Genomic DNA, 16,535 nt, shown 5'->3' on the forward strand with positions numbered 1-16,535 from the left:
GTAAATACTTGAATCTAATAATACACAAAATGCTTGAAAGTTTCTATTATGTTTATCTAGATGCCTACAATAATCTTTAACAAATTTAAAACAATTAAAAGCAGTCTGAAAATGTTTTATTACTGATACTTACATATATGTAAATGTTTTATTTTTGTACTTCTTTGTCAAATTAATGCACTAAATATAAGCAACAGGGTATATTAGTAATTCACAGAATTGTGTGTGTGTGTTGGAAAGGGGCATTTGGAGTTGTGATTCCCCCCCCCCCCCTGCAGTCTGGACCTTGACTATACATTGACCAAGAAATGTGGACCCTGACAACAAATAATTGACTACCCCTGATCTAGATGATACAAGTGCTACCCAAAATAGTGTAATGACCCCTCATTACAGATTAATTGGATACACGTGCAAATGTGGGGAAGCAGATCGCAGTGGCATGCAAGCTCACAGTCCTATGCAGATACAGGTGTTTCATTAAGTGGATGGGTTAAAAAGCCTGAGAGAGCAGGTTGAAGAGATCAGGTGGCTGAGGATTCAGGCAATCTTAAGAACAGTCTTAGAGAAGTTACAAACTACAGGCACTTTTATGCAGACCAGACAGGAGAGAGTTAACAGGCCCACATGTCTGTCTTGTGATGTGTGGAAGTTTGGTTTCTGCCTGACAACCACTCAGGGAGACCCATATATGGCTAAACTGGGGTAAATTTAAGGCATATGTAATGTTTACTTTAATGGGGGTTTGTACAATGTATCGAGCCCAAATTGCTGGTGAAAACTGGTTCTTGTCTGACCCTGTTCTTCTAGGTATAAGGGATGAACTATAGCACAGTACCATAGCACATTAAGACCTTGAGACAATGACCTTGTTTACACAGACACACAGGGAAAGAAATGCAGTTCTTCACTAACATTGGTATCTCTCTGTCTTGGTTCAGTCCAGTAATACCTTACCAGGTATAAACAAAGGTTGTGGCAGCAATCCCAATAAGTTAACACACCGCAGTATTTACCGTTTCCTGTGAATTGTTCACTTAAGACGCACCACCTACCCCACTTCTTCCAGTAGGATGCATCACAGCGAATTGCAGTGATTACGTAACAGGTATGTAGGGATGCAGAAAGGGGTAACTGAGGGTCGGACACTTTGGGCTTTTTGTAAATAACATGCAGTAAACGATAAAAACACACTTAATATTCTATAAATGTATATAGCATATTGTTTATCAAAGCAAAGAATAACTGGGTGGGCACCAGTTTCACTTTGGATGGGCATTCCCCACCCCCTCTATGGCGCCAGCCCTTTCTGTAGAATATAAGAAATATGAATGACCTTTCCTATGTAAAATATACAACTTCTATAGCTAACACACTTTCATTTTAATGCTGCTGGTTTATCCAGCAGGACCAGTTTCTGTCACCACATTTTTTTTAAATGATAAATCTCACGCATTGAAGTTTTGAACACTTGAGGGCTATGCATACTCAGTGCTTGTTGCTAATGAATTTTGCGATAATGCGTTAATTTCTCGTTGCAGTAACGATCTATTTAACCTGTAAAAAATGAATAATGATTATTTTTTGCCAGACAAAATGGCAAACACAACAACCAGAGCTGGTAATTACTTGCCAGGTGTAGAACTACTGTCCCTTGACAACCCGCAGTTTAATGACAACCGTGCGTCCATTGCCGTAGTGGAAGAGTTTCAGCGAGCAGCAATTACCCGGGAGTCCCTGAGATCCCCGCGAGGGTCTGTGGTCTCCTTTCACAACATCAATTACTCTGTCAAGATCTCTGAAAGCCCAGCCTGCAAATGCAAGACTGAAAATAAGCAGATCCTCTGTAAAATCAAGTAAGTTTTCAAATTGTAATCCTAATCCCTTTCAAGAACTTGACATATTGAACTGAAAGTTTTTCTGTGTCATGTTAGATCAGGGAAGACCAAAAATAAAATAGGTTTTTATTATAGGTTTCACCAATCAACCAAATGAGTATTTGTTAGAATTTGCAACTTAACAAAACCCCAATTTTGCCAAGAAATGCAATGACTTGGTATCATCTTGAATTTGTCCAGCTTTAAAATTACATGTTTATGTCAATAGGTTGTGGCATTTCTTCCAGTTCAAAGAAAGAAAATAACCTTTTGTTTGTAATTCTTACACAAGTTGTCCTAGTGAGACTGTAAACCCTGTTTTTCTGTGCAGTAGTTTGAATATTTCAGTTATATCGCAGGAAATATTGTTCTCAAAGGGAGTTTCATGTTTGGATTGGGCATCTGTAACTTGTCTTACAGACCTGGTTTGTTTCTATAAATTGTGTGTGAACTTTGATCCTCTGACATTTTTGAACTTCATTCGAAAGAACTTCCTGCTGTGATGATAATGTGAATATTTATGCGTGACGCGTTCCAAGTCTACTGTGTCATTATTAAGGACAATGGCACCAAGTTGAACTTGTCTCTAACAACATTAAAAAGGACTTGCAGGATGAAAGCAGATTACAAAATATCCAATATTTTCTATATTTTTAATCCAGTGGCATAATGAAGCCAGGGCTGAACGCTATCCTTGGCCCGTCAGGAGGTGGGAAGTCTTCGTAAGTATTGTTTTCAGAGGAAATAATAATACCTGTGTTTAAATCCTGTTAATCCTTTTGTGCATAGACAAAATGAAAATAAACCAAGAAAAGTCTAAATGTAATCAATGCTTTTGTCGTATTTGTCAAAAGCTGCATACAATTCAATATCTTAGCTAAACAACATTGTAAAAAAGCCTCCATCTTTTAACTGTATCACACAAGGCAAATGCAGTGAATCATTGAAACAGATTCTTCCTCAAAGACTTTCAGAAGAGTTTAATGGACAATTGTGGCCTATTACGTATCTGCACTGTCCACTGGAACATATCTGATGCTGATTGGAATACTACAGTTAGGTCCATAAATATTTGGACAGTAACCCAATTGTAATCATTTTGGCTCTGTACGCCACCACAATGGATTTGAAAGGAAACAATCAATATGTGCTTTAAGTGTAGACTTCCATCTTTAATTTTGAGGGTAGTTACATCCAAATTTGGTTAACAGTGTAGGAATTACACCTACACCCCCAATTTTATGGGCTCAAAAGTAATTGGACAAACTAACATAATCATGAATTAAATTGTGAGTTTCAATACTTGGTTGCAAATCCGTTGCAGTCAATGACTGACTGAAGTCTGGAACCCATAGACATCACCAGATGCTGGGTTTCTTCCCTGGTGATGCTCTGCCAGGCCTGTACTGCAGCTGTCTTTAGTTCCTGCTTGTTCTTGGTGTTTTTCCTTCAGTTTTGCCTTCAGCAAGTGAAATGCCTGATCAATTGGATTCAGGTCAGGTGACTGACTTGGCCATTGGACAACATTCCACTTCTTCACCTTAAAAAAGTCTTGGGTTGCTTTCACAGTATGCTTTGGGTCATTGTCCATTTGCACTGTGAAGCGCCGTCCAATGAGTTTTGAAGCATTTGGCTGAATCTGAGCAGATAATATAGCGCTAAACACTTCACTGCTTTCGTCAGCAGTCACATCATCAATAAATAAAAGGGAACCAGTTCCCTTGGCAGCCATACATGCCCATGCCATAACATGCTTCACAGGTGAGGTGGTATGCTTCGGATCATGAGCAGCTTCTTCCCTTCTCCATACTCTTCTCTTCCCATCATTCTGGTACAAGTTGATCTTTGTCTCATCTGTCCATAGGATGTTGTTCCAGAACTGTACAGGGTTCTTTAGATGTTTTTTGGCAAACTCTAATCTGGTCTTCCTGTTTTCCGTTTACATCTTGTGGTAAACCCTCTGTATCTACAATGGTCTTCTCTTGATTGTTGACTTTGACACAGATACGCCTACCTCCTGGAGGGTGTTCTTGATCTGGTCAACTGTTGTGAAGGGGTTTTTCTTCACCAGGGAAAGAATTCTTCTGTCATCCACCACAGCTGTTTTCCATGGTCTCCCGGGCTTTTGGTGTTCCTGAGCTCACCAGTGCATTCTTTCTTTTTAATGTAACAAATACTTGATTTGGCCACACCTAATGTTCTTGCAACTTTTCAGATGACGGACTACAAATGATCATGTTGGATCCAGTGGTATAGATAAGCACACTGACATTAACATGCATTGGTAAACGTAGTGAACAACTAAGCTTATTTAGTCAATATACTCATCAGCAATAGCACAGTATAGTTTTCTGAAAGGTTTATGGTTGTCATTGAGACATTAGAGCGGTAGATGTTCAAATAGCCGTATTAGAGACTGACGAGCCGGTTTATGTCAATAGGAAACTCCTTAGTTACCACACATGCTGCTTAATAATCGGATCAAAAAATTGGATCAGTGGAGCTGGATCTTGATCTGCTTCGTACAACGGTTTCTCGTGATCCGGATCCAGTGAGCCCGGACACGATCCTGTTTTCTGATCCTGTTAGTACAACCGGCCTCTGGTGACTGTCCAAATATTTATGGACCTAACTGTATATATAACTTTCCTGGGGATTTGTGATTGCCAATATTGACCATATTGATAATAAAGCAATTTTGTCTGCACTGTTATTCCTGCTTCAGGCTGCTGGATGTACTGGCTGGGAGGAAGGACCCTGCTGGTCTGTCTGGTGATGTCCTCATCGATGGAGCCCCACAGCCTGCCAACTTCAAGTGTATTTCAGGATATGTTGTCCAAGTAGGTGAATCTTACAAGTCTAATTTCTCCTTCCTATACCACTAACAATCAAGTGGGAGTAATGAGCCCAAAAGTCTGCCCTTCTTGTATGATGTAATGTTTTTTTGTTTTCCTCAATTAGGATGACGTAGTCATGGGCAACTTGACTGTCCGGGAAAACCTGCTGTTCTCGGCGGCGCTGCGGCTCCCTACATCTATCAGCTTTAAGGACAAGGAGGAGAGAGTGGCCAACGTCATCTCTGAACTCGGGCTGACCAGAGTGGCTGACTCTAGAGTGAGTATACATCCATCAGTCTCTTATATAAAGACCATAACACATCACCACTTCCTGCAATCCTGTATGAGTTTGCCAACTTTGCATAGTTTCCATGAGTTTCTCCTTTGCATAGTTCATGTGCTTTTTGTTTTTGTAGCTTTGAATGCTAGGCACCGATGAAACAGAAGGGTAATATCTATTCTAATGCTATCATTCATGTTACTGTAATTTAAGTTAATCAATATACACTCACCTAAAGAATTATTAGGAACACCTGTTCAATTTCTCATTAATGCAATTATCTAACCAACCAATCACATGGCAGTTGCTTCAATGCATTGAGGGGTGTGGTCCTGGTCAAGACAATCTCCTGAACTCCAAACTGAATGTCTGAATGGGAAAGAAAGGTGATTTAAGCAATTTTGAGCGTGGCATGGTTGTTGGTGCCAGACGGGCCGGTCTGAGTATTTCACAATCTGCTCAGTTACTGGGATTTTCACGCACAACCATTTCTAGGGTTTACAAAGAATGGTGTGAAAAGGAAAAAACATCCAGTATGCGGCAGTCCTGTAGGCGAAAATGCCTTGTGGATGCTAGAGGTCAGAGGAGAATGGGCCGACTGATTCAAGCCGATAGAAGAGCAACTTTGACTGAAATAACCACTCGTTACAACCGAGGTATGCAGCAAAGCATTTGTGAAGCCACAACACGTACAACCTTGAGGCGGATGGGCTACAACAGCAGAAGACCCCACCGGGTACCACTCATCTCCACTACAAATAGGAAAAAGAGGCTACAATTTGCACAAGCTCACCAAAATTGGACAGTTGAAGACTGGAAAAATGTTGCCTAGTCTGATGAGTCTCGATTTCTGTTGAGACATTCAGATGGTAGAGTCAGAATTTGGCGTAAACAGAATGAGAACATGGATCCATCATGCCTTGTTACCACTGTGCAGGCTGGTGGTGGTGATGTAATGGTGTGGGGGATGATTTCTTGGCACACTTTAGGCCCCTTAGTGCCAATTGGGCATCGTTTAAATGCCACGGCCTACCTGAGCATTGTTTCTGACCATGTCCATCCATTTATGACCACCATGTACCCATCCTCTGATGGCTACTTCCAGCAGGATAATGCACCATGTCACAAAGGTCGAATCATTTCAAATTGGTTTCTTGAACGTGACAATGAGTTCACTGTACTAAACTGGCCCCCACAGTCACCAGATCTCAACCCAATAGAGCATCTTTGGGATGTGGTGGAACGGGAGCTTCGTGCCCTGGATGTGCATCCCACAAATCTCCATCAACTGCAAGATGCTATCCTATCAATATGGGCCAACATTTCTAAAGAATGCTTTCAGCACCTTGTTGAATCAATGCCACGTAGAATTAAGGCAGTTCTGAAGGCGAAAGGGGGTCAAACACAGTATTAGTATGGTGTTCCTAATAATCCTTTAGGTGAGTGTACATAAAAGTCATTTTTTATTTAAGAACACAATACCTAATTCAGGGTGGTATTAGCTTGGTTATGTGTTTTACAACAATAAACAAGTAAATGCCTAGATGCAGGTAAAGTATCATTTGACAACACTGATTGTCAAAGTAGGCCAAAAATGCTTTGAGACAACCGGGATACTGAAATGATTTTTCCAGGTTGGCACAGAACTAATCCGAGGCGTCTCTGGAGGAGAGCGGAAACGAACCAGCATTGGAATGGAGCTCATAACGGAGCCCCCCGTCTTATTCCTGGATGAGCCAACCACAGGCCTGGATGCCAGCACATCCAGTGCAGTGCTCATTCTGCTGAAGAGGTACAGCCTGTAACAAATGTCCTAGGACATTTCTTTTTTTCTTTTTTTTTGTTGCTATATTTAGTCAAGATACTTTAGCAATGCATTGCTTACTGCTTTCAGTGACATTTCCAAGTTTGTTAATCATGACCCTTGTAACTCAAGGGGATAATAGACAATTAGTTCTTGCTGATTTTTTTTTATTTAGTTACCAATTTAGTTACCAGTTGCAAATTCAAGCAGATTATTTTTTAAATATGCAATTAGTTAGATATATAACTTGTTTAAACATAATTTATGGCTTCTATTTGATATCATTTTGTTGTATGGTATACTAGTACTTTTGCACTTTGTATTGCTCTTATGCTTTGTAAGTCGCCCTGGATAAGGGTGTCTGCCAAGATATAAATAATAATAAAATAATAACGGTAGGCTGTAACTGTGGAATGATGTACTCCTTCAGGCTTTCAAGAAGGGGGCGAACAATGATATTCTCCATTCACCAGCCCCGTTACTCAATATTTAAGCTGTTTGACAGCCTGACTTTACTGGCTGCTGGGAAAATGATGTACCACGGACCTGCCAACGCTGCTCTGGCGTATTTCAGCTCAATTGGTAAGCTAGAACTTCGACCTATAGCTTTCATTGCATGTATGTATATTCTGGCTTACTAAAATGTGAATACTTATGGTAAATGGTAAATGGTGAACTCTCTCTTTCAGGCTACCAGTGTGAAGCATACACTAATCCACCCGATTTCTTTCTGGATGTGATTAATGGGGATTCGACTGCAGTGGCAGCAAGCAGAGCAGGCCCTTCCAGAGATGACCAGGATGATGGTAGTGTTGCAAAAGTCCTACATTTAAATATTTTTCACTGATTGCAACTGTTTTGCAACAAATGATTGTAACCATGTCAATATCCTGAGATCTCAATGTTCCCATTCTCTCAATTTTATGAACCTGAAAACAGCATGGAAATATACGGCAGAACACTTACTGATTTAAATTATTTACTATTATTCAGTCAACTAATCTGTTGGGCTTTTGGTATCAATTTAAGGTGTAAAGCTATGGTCCTTCTATTAATCTAAACCCCTGAATAAAGTTGTACTGTTAGTTATTATTAGTTTTATGATAATTCTTGTGCCTTTCTAATTACTATGAATGTCTACTATGAAGTACAAAGCAGAGAGGAAGGCAATTTGGAAACTGTGAATCCTCGGGATCCTGTAGTGGCTGATAAAACTGTGGTGGATACACTCAGTGTAAGATACGTGGGCTCAACCCAATATCAGTCTGTACAAGATGCACTGAGGAATATTGAAGACCGCAGAGGAACTAATAGAAATGGCAGGAGGATGGAGTCGATCACTTATGCCACCTCATTCTTTACCCAGCTTTACTGGGTTACCAAGCGCACCTTTAAGAACCTCATTCGGAACCCTCAGGCTTCAGTTGCGCAGGTATGAACTCCATAGTAATCCGGGATGTGTGAATCTAAGGTTCGTGGGACTGTAAATTGCTGCAGGTGCTTCAGTTTATTCACCTCAGTGATGTATTCAGTAAAATCTATTGTTCATTTCACATTTGCTCTCTGCTTGCATTTATAGTTGGAATTTAAAACAAAAAATCTAAATCCTACCATTGAAATGCTATCCTTTTATTTATTATTTGAACTTACCAAACTTCTAGGTGATTAGGTGTACCAAGAACAAGTCTGCAACAAGTCAATTCGGCAAACCTTTTTCAGTGTTCCTCTTATGTGTAATGGCACCTTTAATTCTCTAACACGTGTGCATTAGAATTGTGTGTAATTGCAGATTGATGACATTATACTTTTCTTAGGATATTGGTCTGAAAACAAACTGAAAAGTAATGATCTGTTTTTCTACAGATTTTAGTATGCATTATTTTGGGTCTAGTCGCTGGTGCAATATTCTTTGGAGCCAAACTAGACCCCACTGGAATGCAGAACAGGTAAAATGTTCAACTTTGACTGACTCTGTGATCACTGGCTGCAGGCGGCTGGTCTGAGCACCCCTCCCCTCTCTCACCACAGTAGTCGGCAACCTGTTAAGTAACAGTGTGCCTAATAAAGTAAAATTAAGTGAGTGTGTGCCTATATATACTGTAGATATTCATGCACAGTAATGGTCAACACGTTTGGCTGGTGATCTCCTTTAACTCAGCTAAAAGCATATTGTTCAAGGTGTAATACTAATACATCACATGCCACTAATTTTACATTTTTAGTATCATTCTAACAATCGGTTTGTGGAACAGCTTAGTTTTACAATCAAAAAGCTTTGTTTTATTTGTAGATGCTTAACATGTATGACATTCATTGTTTCTAAAGAACAAGAATATGTCTTATTTCAGAGTGGGCTCTTTATTCTTTGTGATCAACGAAGTGTGTTTCTACAGTGTGTCAACAATTGAGCTTTTCATTAAAGAGAAGAAATTGTTCATGTAAGTAAAGTAAAAGCAACATTTTATAATTGTGACATTAAATGCTGGAGAGAAAGTAGATTGTTTAAGGTGAAGTAATGTGGTTTAATTTGATGACCACAGCATACAGTATTATATATCAATGTTTCTGAACCCACCTCTGTGATGTGTGCATTATTGGGGGGGGGGGGGGTTCTACAGTGTGTATAAATGTCAGTTCTCACACAACAGAACCAAACTGTATTTTGAATTGCTAAATTTCCCTGTTTTGTCTTTTTAAACCCTAGTCACCAGTACACCAGTGGGTACTACAGGCTATCGGCCTATTTCTTTTCAATAATACTAGGAGACCTGATTCCAATGGCAACTGTGCCTGCAATTACGTTCTCATTAATCACATACTGGATGATAGGTGAGTGCCTAACTGGTTAGAATAATACTGTCTTTTATTTTAGGGACTTTTCTGTAGTAGTGTTGCTTTAAAGGCTTAATTTAATTATTCTACAAGAGCATATTTTATCAGTATAGGGATATAAGTAATCTGTTAGTTATATTAATTTCAAAGGATTGTTTTTTATTGAAATGCATATATTATGGAAGACCAGGTTTTTCAAACTTCTTTGCTGCTCTGTGCAATCCACATGCTTAATCATATTGTACTAACGACACCTCTTAAGCCTTATGCAAACAATTTTTTTTTTTTTCATGATGGTAGATCAAGGTCTTGAAAAATACTAATGAATGAACATAACCAATAAGCTCTATAGTATAATGTACTCCTTATTTTAAACCTGCAGTCTATTTGTACTTTGATTTCTTATTTCTTTCTTATACAACAGGCTGCAACGGCAGCACTGCATGCCCCATTAAAGTGATGGTTTTCTCTTCAAGAAAGGCATATTTCCCATTCAATAAAGGAAGCTTCAGGTTAAAGTATTGACCATTAGTTCTTGTTAATCTCTATCCAGTGAGAAATGGAAATATTACCCAATTCTCAGATTGGTTATTCTAATAACTGCACAGGTGAAATAGTCCTTTAAAAAAATAAAAAAAACTATAATCTTCCTTGCCCTCCAATAAATGAATTAATAGCAAACATCCAGCCACTAATCACCAACTCCCAAGTGTATGAGACTGAAATAAATAAATGGGGGTAGCCAAGTCTACACAGGGTGCTATATTGTTAATTAAACTATACTTATGACCTCGAATTTGGTTATTCCCAAAATAGAAAACTTCTGGGACTTTTTTATTTGCTGATGAACAAGTATGCAGCTGCTACAACCACTTACTTGGCTTTGAGAATTAAAAGACGCTGAATTTATATTAATTTAAAGATTATTAATATAAAGTAATGAACAATAATTTTGCCTGAAGTGTCCATTATTGAAACATTGAAAATAGGCCTTTCCCAAAGAAGAGAAATATAGGGTTATGTAATGTATGCAAACCCTCACATGCCACTCATTTAACAGTAATGGTTGTATTGTTTTGCTCCGACTGCCCTCTAGTTGAGGTCGACAGTGAGTTTCTGAGCTGTATCCCTCCTGCAGCACAACGGGCCGGTCCTGAGCAACTACTGTTAAACAGAACAAATTGCATCTAATATGAGAAACACCGCAGGATTTTATTATGATTCAGTATAGAGTAAATGCACTTGTTGGGTCTTAACTGGGTCAATGTGCTGTGACAGGGATGCTCTTTATTGGACAGGCACGGTTATCATTGGCACTGTGCTGTAATGGGTCACCGTGATATCGTTGCAGTCTTTTTCACTGTAATGTCATGATACCTCTAATATTTTAATAGGTTTAACATATTTTGTCAAATGTGCCCTATTAATGTTAATTCATTGCAGGCTACCAAAGACTCCCTGGCAATTTCTTCTTCTTCATGTTCACACTGATTATGGTATCCTACACATCGACTGCAATGGCTCTTGCGGTCGGCACTGGAATGGAGTCTGTTGGCATGGCAAGCCTTCTGCTAACCATATACTTTATTTTCATGATGGTGAGAATAAAAAGCAGTTTCCACACCTTTAGCACTCCAGAATATTCCAAAATAATATAGCATGGCATACTGTATTTGGTGCCTTGAGTATGATGTTTTGTTTCATACATGTTTTGAATCCATGACGGCATTTATAAATGGACAGGATACTTCAGTGATATTAAAAAATAATTTCAGTAGGTTTTGTGTGTAAGGCAGCACACTACCATTCTTTCTATGTCAATATCCAGAATGTTAACCTGCAAGGCTATGGGTCAGTCAGTTCTCATAACATTTTTAAGCATTAAAAGCATTATTGCGGCACTTTAGAAATTTAGTATTTCTTAAGTGTATTCTTGAAGGGAAGCTGAAATTGTATTGTCTCTTGTACATATTTTGCAGGCCTTCTCTGGCTTGCTGGTAAACCTGCCTTCTGTCCCAGCTTGGATCAACTGGCTCAAATACTTTAGTATACACAGATATGGACTGATGGTAAGCGGATTAAGGATTTCATTTTGCTTTACAGGATGTAAAGTAATACTGGAGCAAATATTAATGTTCTTTGAACAAGGCATACACCTTGATTGAACCAATCGCTATGAAATACTCTTCTTGTCTCCAATTACACATGAAGTGGTTTAATAAATTCTCAGGATACACCGATGAAGAAGTAACAAGTTTATTACAGAAAACCTTAATACAGGTTAACCCGGAGGCCTCCTTTCACATGAAGTGAAGAAAAAACAAAGGATGTAAGTTGGAAAAGCCTTTTTGTATCTTCAGATAGTCAGCGGGTTACAGTCTTATCTATCGGTAGTGATTTACATCTCATTTAAATACACTTGTACAAAATAGTTTACCACATGCATTATTATTAACATAGGCCTAAACTTGTTACTGTTGTTGAAGTGTTTGAGTTGATTGGTGCTGATCAGCATTCTTCAGGCAGCAGATGTTTATCAAAGACATTGTTTTAACTCCTCAACCAAATACCTGTGCCCCAAAATACACAACCTTATACTAGGCGCATTTACACTGCAATTTCTGAACAGTGGTGTTGCATTTACACTGCCATTTGATCAGGATTAACTTTTAGCTGCCACAGGGGTCTTCGCATGTGCACTAGCACGCAAGTCCAAACTTCATACATTTATAAAATTAGTCCTATATTAAAAACTCGTTTTATCACACTTGCGTATTTCTTCTTAACTGAAGCATTTTAAATAAATATACAAATATTTTTTACTAACATAAAATAAGTTATTTTAAGCAGCCAAAGCATTTTAAATTCAAATACTTTATCTTCGCAACAAATATAGAATTGTAACAAGCCATTTAGTGTTAATTTTAACAAAATTGTATTTGTAATAAGGAATGAAGGATCTCTTATATGCTCCACTGATACATGTCTGCCGCATTAGTATGTCAGACCAAAATGTATTATATGTATATATTTAAATTACTCTTTTAGAACACAGGGCTGTATCAAAAATTGTATTTTTCTCTTTACAAATTAATTTTAACAATTAAAACCAACACCTTGCATTTTTATTCACAAATGAAGCATTGAAAATAAAAATACAATTATACAGTTTTGTTAACATAAATTAATAAGCCATTTAGTGTTAGTTTTAACAGTATTGTATTTATAATATGGGCACTAGGGAAGTGTGCTCATCTGCGCCACTGATGTGAAGGTGTTTGTCTGCCGCCGCAGTGCATGCCAAAACTTGAGTCGGTTGAGCATTTACACTGCCAGGATCAAAGGCTACCGATGCATTTGATCCGCATCAGAAATGGCAGTTTAAATGCGCCTATTGTTTAACTGTTTTAGTTGATTGAAGTAACCTACAGACAGTGGTTGACTGAAATAACTGACAGACAAAAGTGCATTAAGAACTAATAATTACAGTATCCCCCCAAAAAGGAGTAAATACAAACTAGTAATTGCTTTATATACAAAATTTACAAAATTAAAACTATTAAAAATAAAGAACATAAAGAAAATAACATTTTCCCACTACACACTTCTGAATGGACAAGGCGATGTCAGAGATCAATGGCTTGTCTCGGGTCTTCAACTATCCTCATTTCTTACAGGCACTGCAAGTGAAGGAGCTGAGAGGCTTATATTTCTGTGGAGACTCATTAAATCAAAGTACAAGCTATCAATCTGCAATGGCTAACTGTTCAAGCCACACAGAACCCTATGGAGCAGTGTGAGTATTTAAAATATTATGGGATCCGAGTCATTTTGTTAGAAGATTTACATTTACAGTACAAATATATCCGAACAACACAGGAGATATCAATCACAGCCAAAATTTTCCACACTAGAAAATGACTTCATGTTTGTCATTCTTGAGGATTAATTAAGTTGTATTTTCTTGACAGGTGTTATGGTGAAGCTTATCTCTGTGGACAGGGGATTGGCTATGATAACTGGGCGATGTGGGAAAACATTGTTGCTTTGGGCTGTATGACCGTCATCTTCTTGAGCATTGCTGGTATAAAGCTCCACACAATTAAAAAGTTCACATAACATTTGTTCTCAGCACTGGGTGGAGTTTACAAGCCTTACAATTTTCCACTAAAATGGCTCAGTTTTTATAACTTAATTATAAACCAAATTTAGACTATTATAACAATATTTGATAACAAAATAAAACTTTTATATAGTTATTTATGATATTCCCTACTTATCTAAACTTGTGTGAATTTAAGATAATTTAAGGTGGTTTTCAACAGCCACGGGTCTAAAGAATTAAATCAAATTACAATTAAAAGGTTTTTGTTTGTGTGCTTATTTTATGTTTGTTGTGATGATGTCTGTGTTACAATACAGATCTCAAACATAGTACTTAGTTAACAAATTCACTTTTAACTGTTCACTGTTTCATTGTGACACCTTTTAGTGTGAATATACTGCAGCAAAATATCAGAAAGAAATTATAAATAACCCAAACAATGAATGTTATGCTGGGTGTGCCAGACAATGAAACTGACGAGACGCGTGACACAAGCAACTTCTTTGTCCTTTGCATAAACTAAGACCATGTAAACCTGAGAGGAAGAGGGTCATTTCATCTGTGACTCAACCATATTGTCTCAAATAAGGTCAAAACACACATGTCAGGCATATGTATGCCATATTTCATGTAAATATGATGGATATAAGTATATATTGTTAAAGAGCTTATGAAGTGAATGTCAGCCAATTTCAGAGGAACTTTCAACAGTGTTTTGTATACTCTGTTTTGTATATTCCATGTAATTGGATTTTAAAATGTCATAACTTTGTGAGGAATTAACATATTTTGACAAATCATATATCAATATAAAGCAATAATCCAGCTCAATTAAGTACTAACCTCAGTTTTTTAAATTGTGGTGATGTGACTGGTTCTGTGGTGGAGGGTCACATATACACAGCGGGGCAACAGGAAGCAAGCTCTTTTGTGCCCTTGCTTAACACAGGAGCAGTCACCTCCTGCTCAACTAGCAGCTAGGAGTGGCACAACAGATCTACTGCATTCCAATGAACTATATACATAGCAGGGTGCAGGGCAATGCACATACACAATCCATATACATAATAATGAACTATATACAGGGCGGCCGCATAAGGCAACAGCATCTGTGAGGTTGCGTGGACAAACCCTGGGAGCAGTCTCTACAGGGCAGTCGCAAGACCAGGAGCAATTCACATGGGTGCTCCACATACACTCCGTATATGCAGACTTGGCAGCCGTCTTCAATAAATCTCAGGCTGCTCGTCTCCCTTCACATCATCCGTCGCCATCAACATGCTTCCAGGGACATCTCCTCCAAGGGGGTGAATTTACCTATTGTCTATCCCAGAATCCCAGGCTATGGAGGATTACATCAGGGAAGCACTCGACCTTGGCATCATCTGTCCCTCCACCTCCCCAGCGGCTGCTAGTTACTTCTTCATTGTTCTACTACAGCTAGGTATCGACTACAGGGGACTCAACGATCTCACAATCAAGTATCGCTACCCTCTGCAACCTGGAGCAAGTCCAAGGAGCACAATTCTTCACTGGCTAGATCTAAGAAGTGTCTATAACTTAATACGTTTTCAGGAGGGAGATGAGTGAAAGATGGCATTTATCACTACAAGTGGCCATCACGAATACCTGGTGATGCCCTTTGGTATGGTGAATGCTCCCTCTGTTTGCCAGGCATTCATGAATGAAGCCCTGAGAGAGTTTCCTCTCTCCCCACTGTTGTGTTTGCTTTATCGTTGGAGCCCAAGCTGGTAGATAAGGTGTAGATATCTCTGCAATACCAACCACAGGCTTGCAACATTATATTTCTCTCTATGCCAGGTTTCCCACTCAATTCAGGGTTCCATTTTCCATGACTTTTCCATGACTTTCCAGGATAATTTCCATTATTATTATTTTATTATTTTTATTATATTTATTATATTTTATTATATTTTATTTTATTATATTTATTATTTTAAAAATAACATGAATAATGTGCATAATAACAGTCAGTGTGCATAATCATCATATTTCTACACAGATTAACTAAAGGTCTAAGTAAATAGTTCTATGTACTACTTCAAAAGTACAGCAAGTGGGTAATTCCGTGTCAAATGAACACAGAAAAGTGGATGTCGATCTCAGAGTTATAAAATTGATTTTATAGTTAGAAACAAATATGGTAAGCACTCCTACAATATTAATTAATCTCCAAGAAATTAAACTAATTGATGTCATGTCATTCATTTCCTAGATTTCATGTTTTGATTTTTGTTTTTGGAAATATGAATAATTTTTTCCCCTGACTTTCCAGGTTTTTCCATGACCGTGGGAACCCTACTATGCTGATTAAATTATTTTATATTTTTCAAATATTTCAGAATCAATTTCTCACTGTCTAGCACTATTTACTAAATTTGGCAGTATGCAAAGGTGTTGCTCGAAATTGATGACATCCCAAGTAGGGGGGTCCAGGGGTGACCTCCCCTGTAAGAAAAAAAAAGGATTTTCAACAGCTAAATACATCGATCTGGTGCACTTTTTTGCTCCTCTCAGCCACCATACATAAATGTTATTTTAACAGTGAAAGAAGTGCTGCCTGGTCTCGTGGTGCCACGCGTCACTTGCAACAGCATATACTGAGATGCATAGACTGCATACGTTGTTGGAGACTATCATACTAATAAACAATCATGTATTCCTTCATTGTAACACACTTCTTTTTTTTATTAAATGATCTCATATTAAATAAAGTCAACACCAAGGTCTTAAACTTAAAGTCAACAAAAGAGAATTAAAAAGCTAAAAAAATATAATT

The 16,535-nt window shown here is 38.1% G+C and overlaps 1 protein-coding gene across 1 annotated transcript; it reads left to right on the forward strand.

Moving 5' to 3' along the window:
- The first annotated feature begins 1,476 nt into the window (after nt 1–1,476).
- On the forward strand, nt 1,477–13,976 carry LOC136715551 (broad substrate specificity ATP-binding cassette transporter ABCG2). The gene is made up of 15 exons (XM_066692788.1): nt 1,477–1,856; nt 2,540–2,599; nt 4,603–4,717; nt 4,839–4,991; nt 6,629–6,786; nt 7,229–7,380; nt 7,488–7,604; nt 7,947–8,230; nt 8,662–8,744; nt 9,147–9,236; nt 9,503–9,627; nt 11,074–11,228; nt 11,610–11,699; nt 13,308–13,426; nt 13,602–13,976. Exons 1-15 carry the CDS (start codon nt 1,567–1,569, stop codon nt 13,747–13,749), a joined length of 2,139 nt encoding a protein of 712 aa, XP_066548885.1. The 5' UTR covers nt 1,477–1,566; the 3' UTR covers nt 13,750–13,976.
- Nucleotides 13,977–16,535: the final 2,559 nt, after the last annotated feature.

The sequence above is a fragment of the Amia ocellicauda genome, chromosome 20 (assembly GCF_036373705.1).
Source record: "Amia ocellicauda isolate fAmiCal2 chromosome 20, fAmiCal2.hap1, whole genome shotgun sequence".
NCBI lineage: Eukaryota > Metazoa > Chordata > Actinopteri > Amiiformes > Amiidae > Amia > Amia ocellicauda.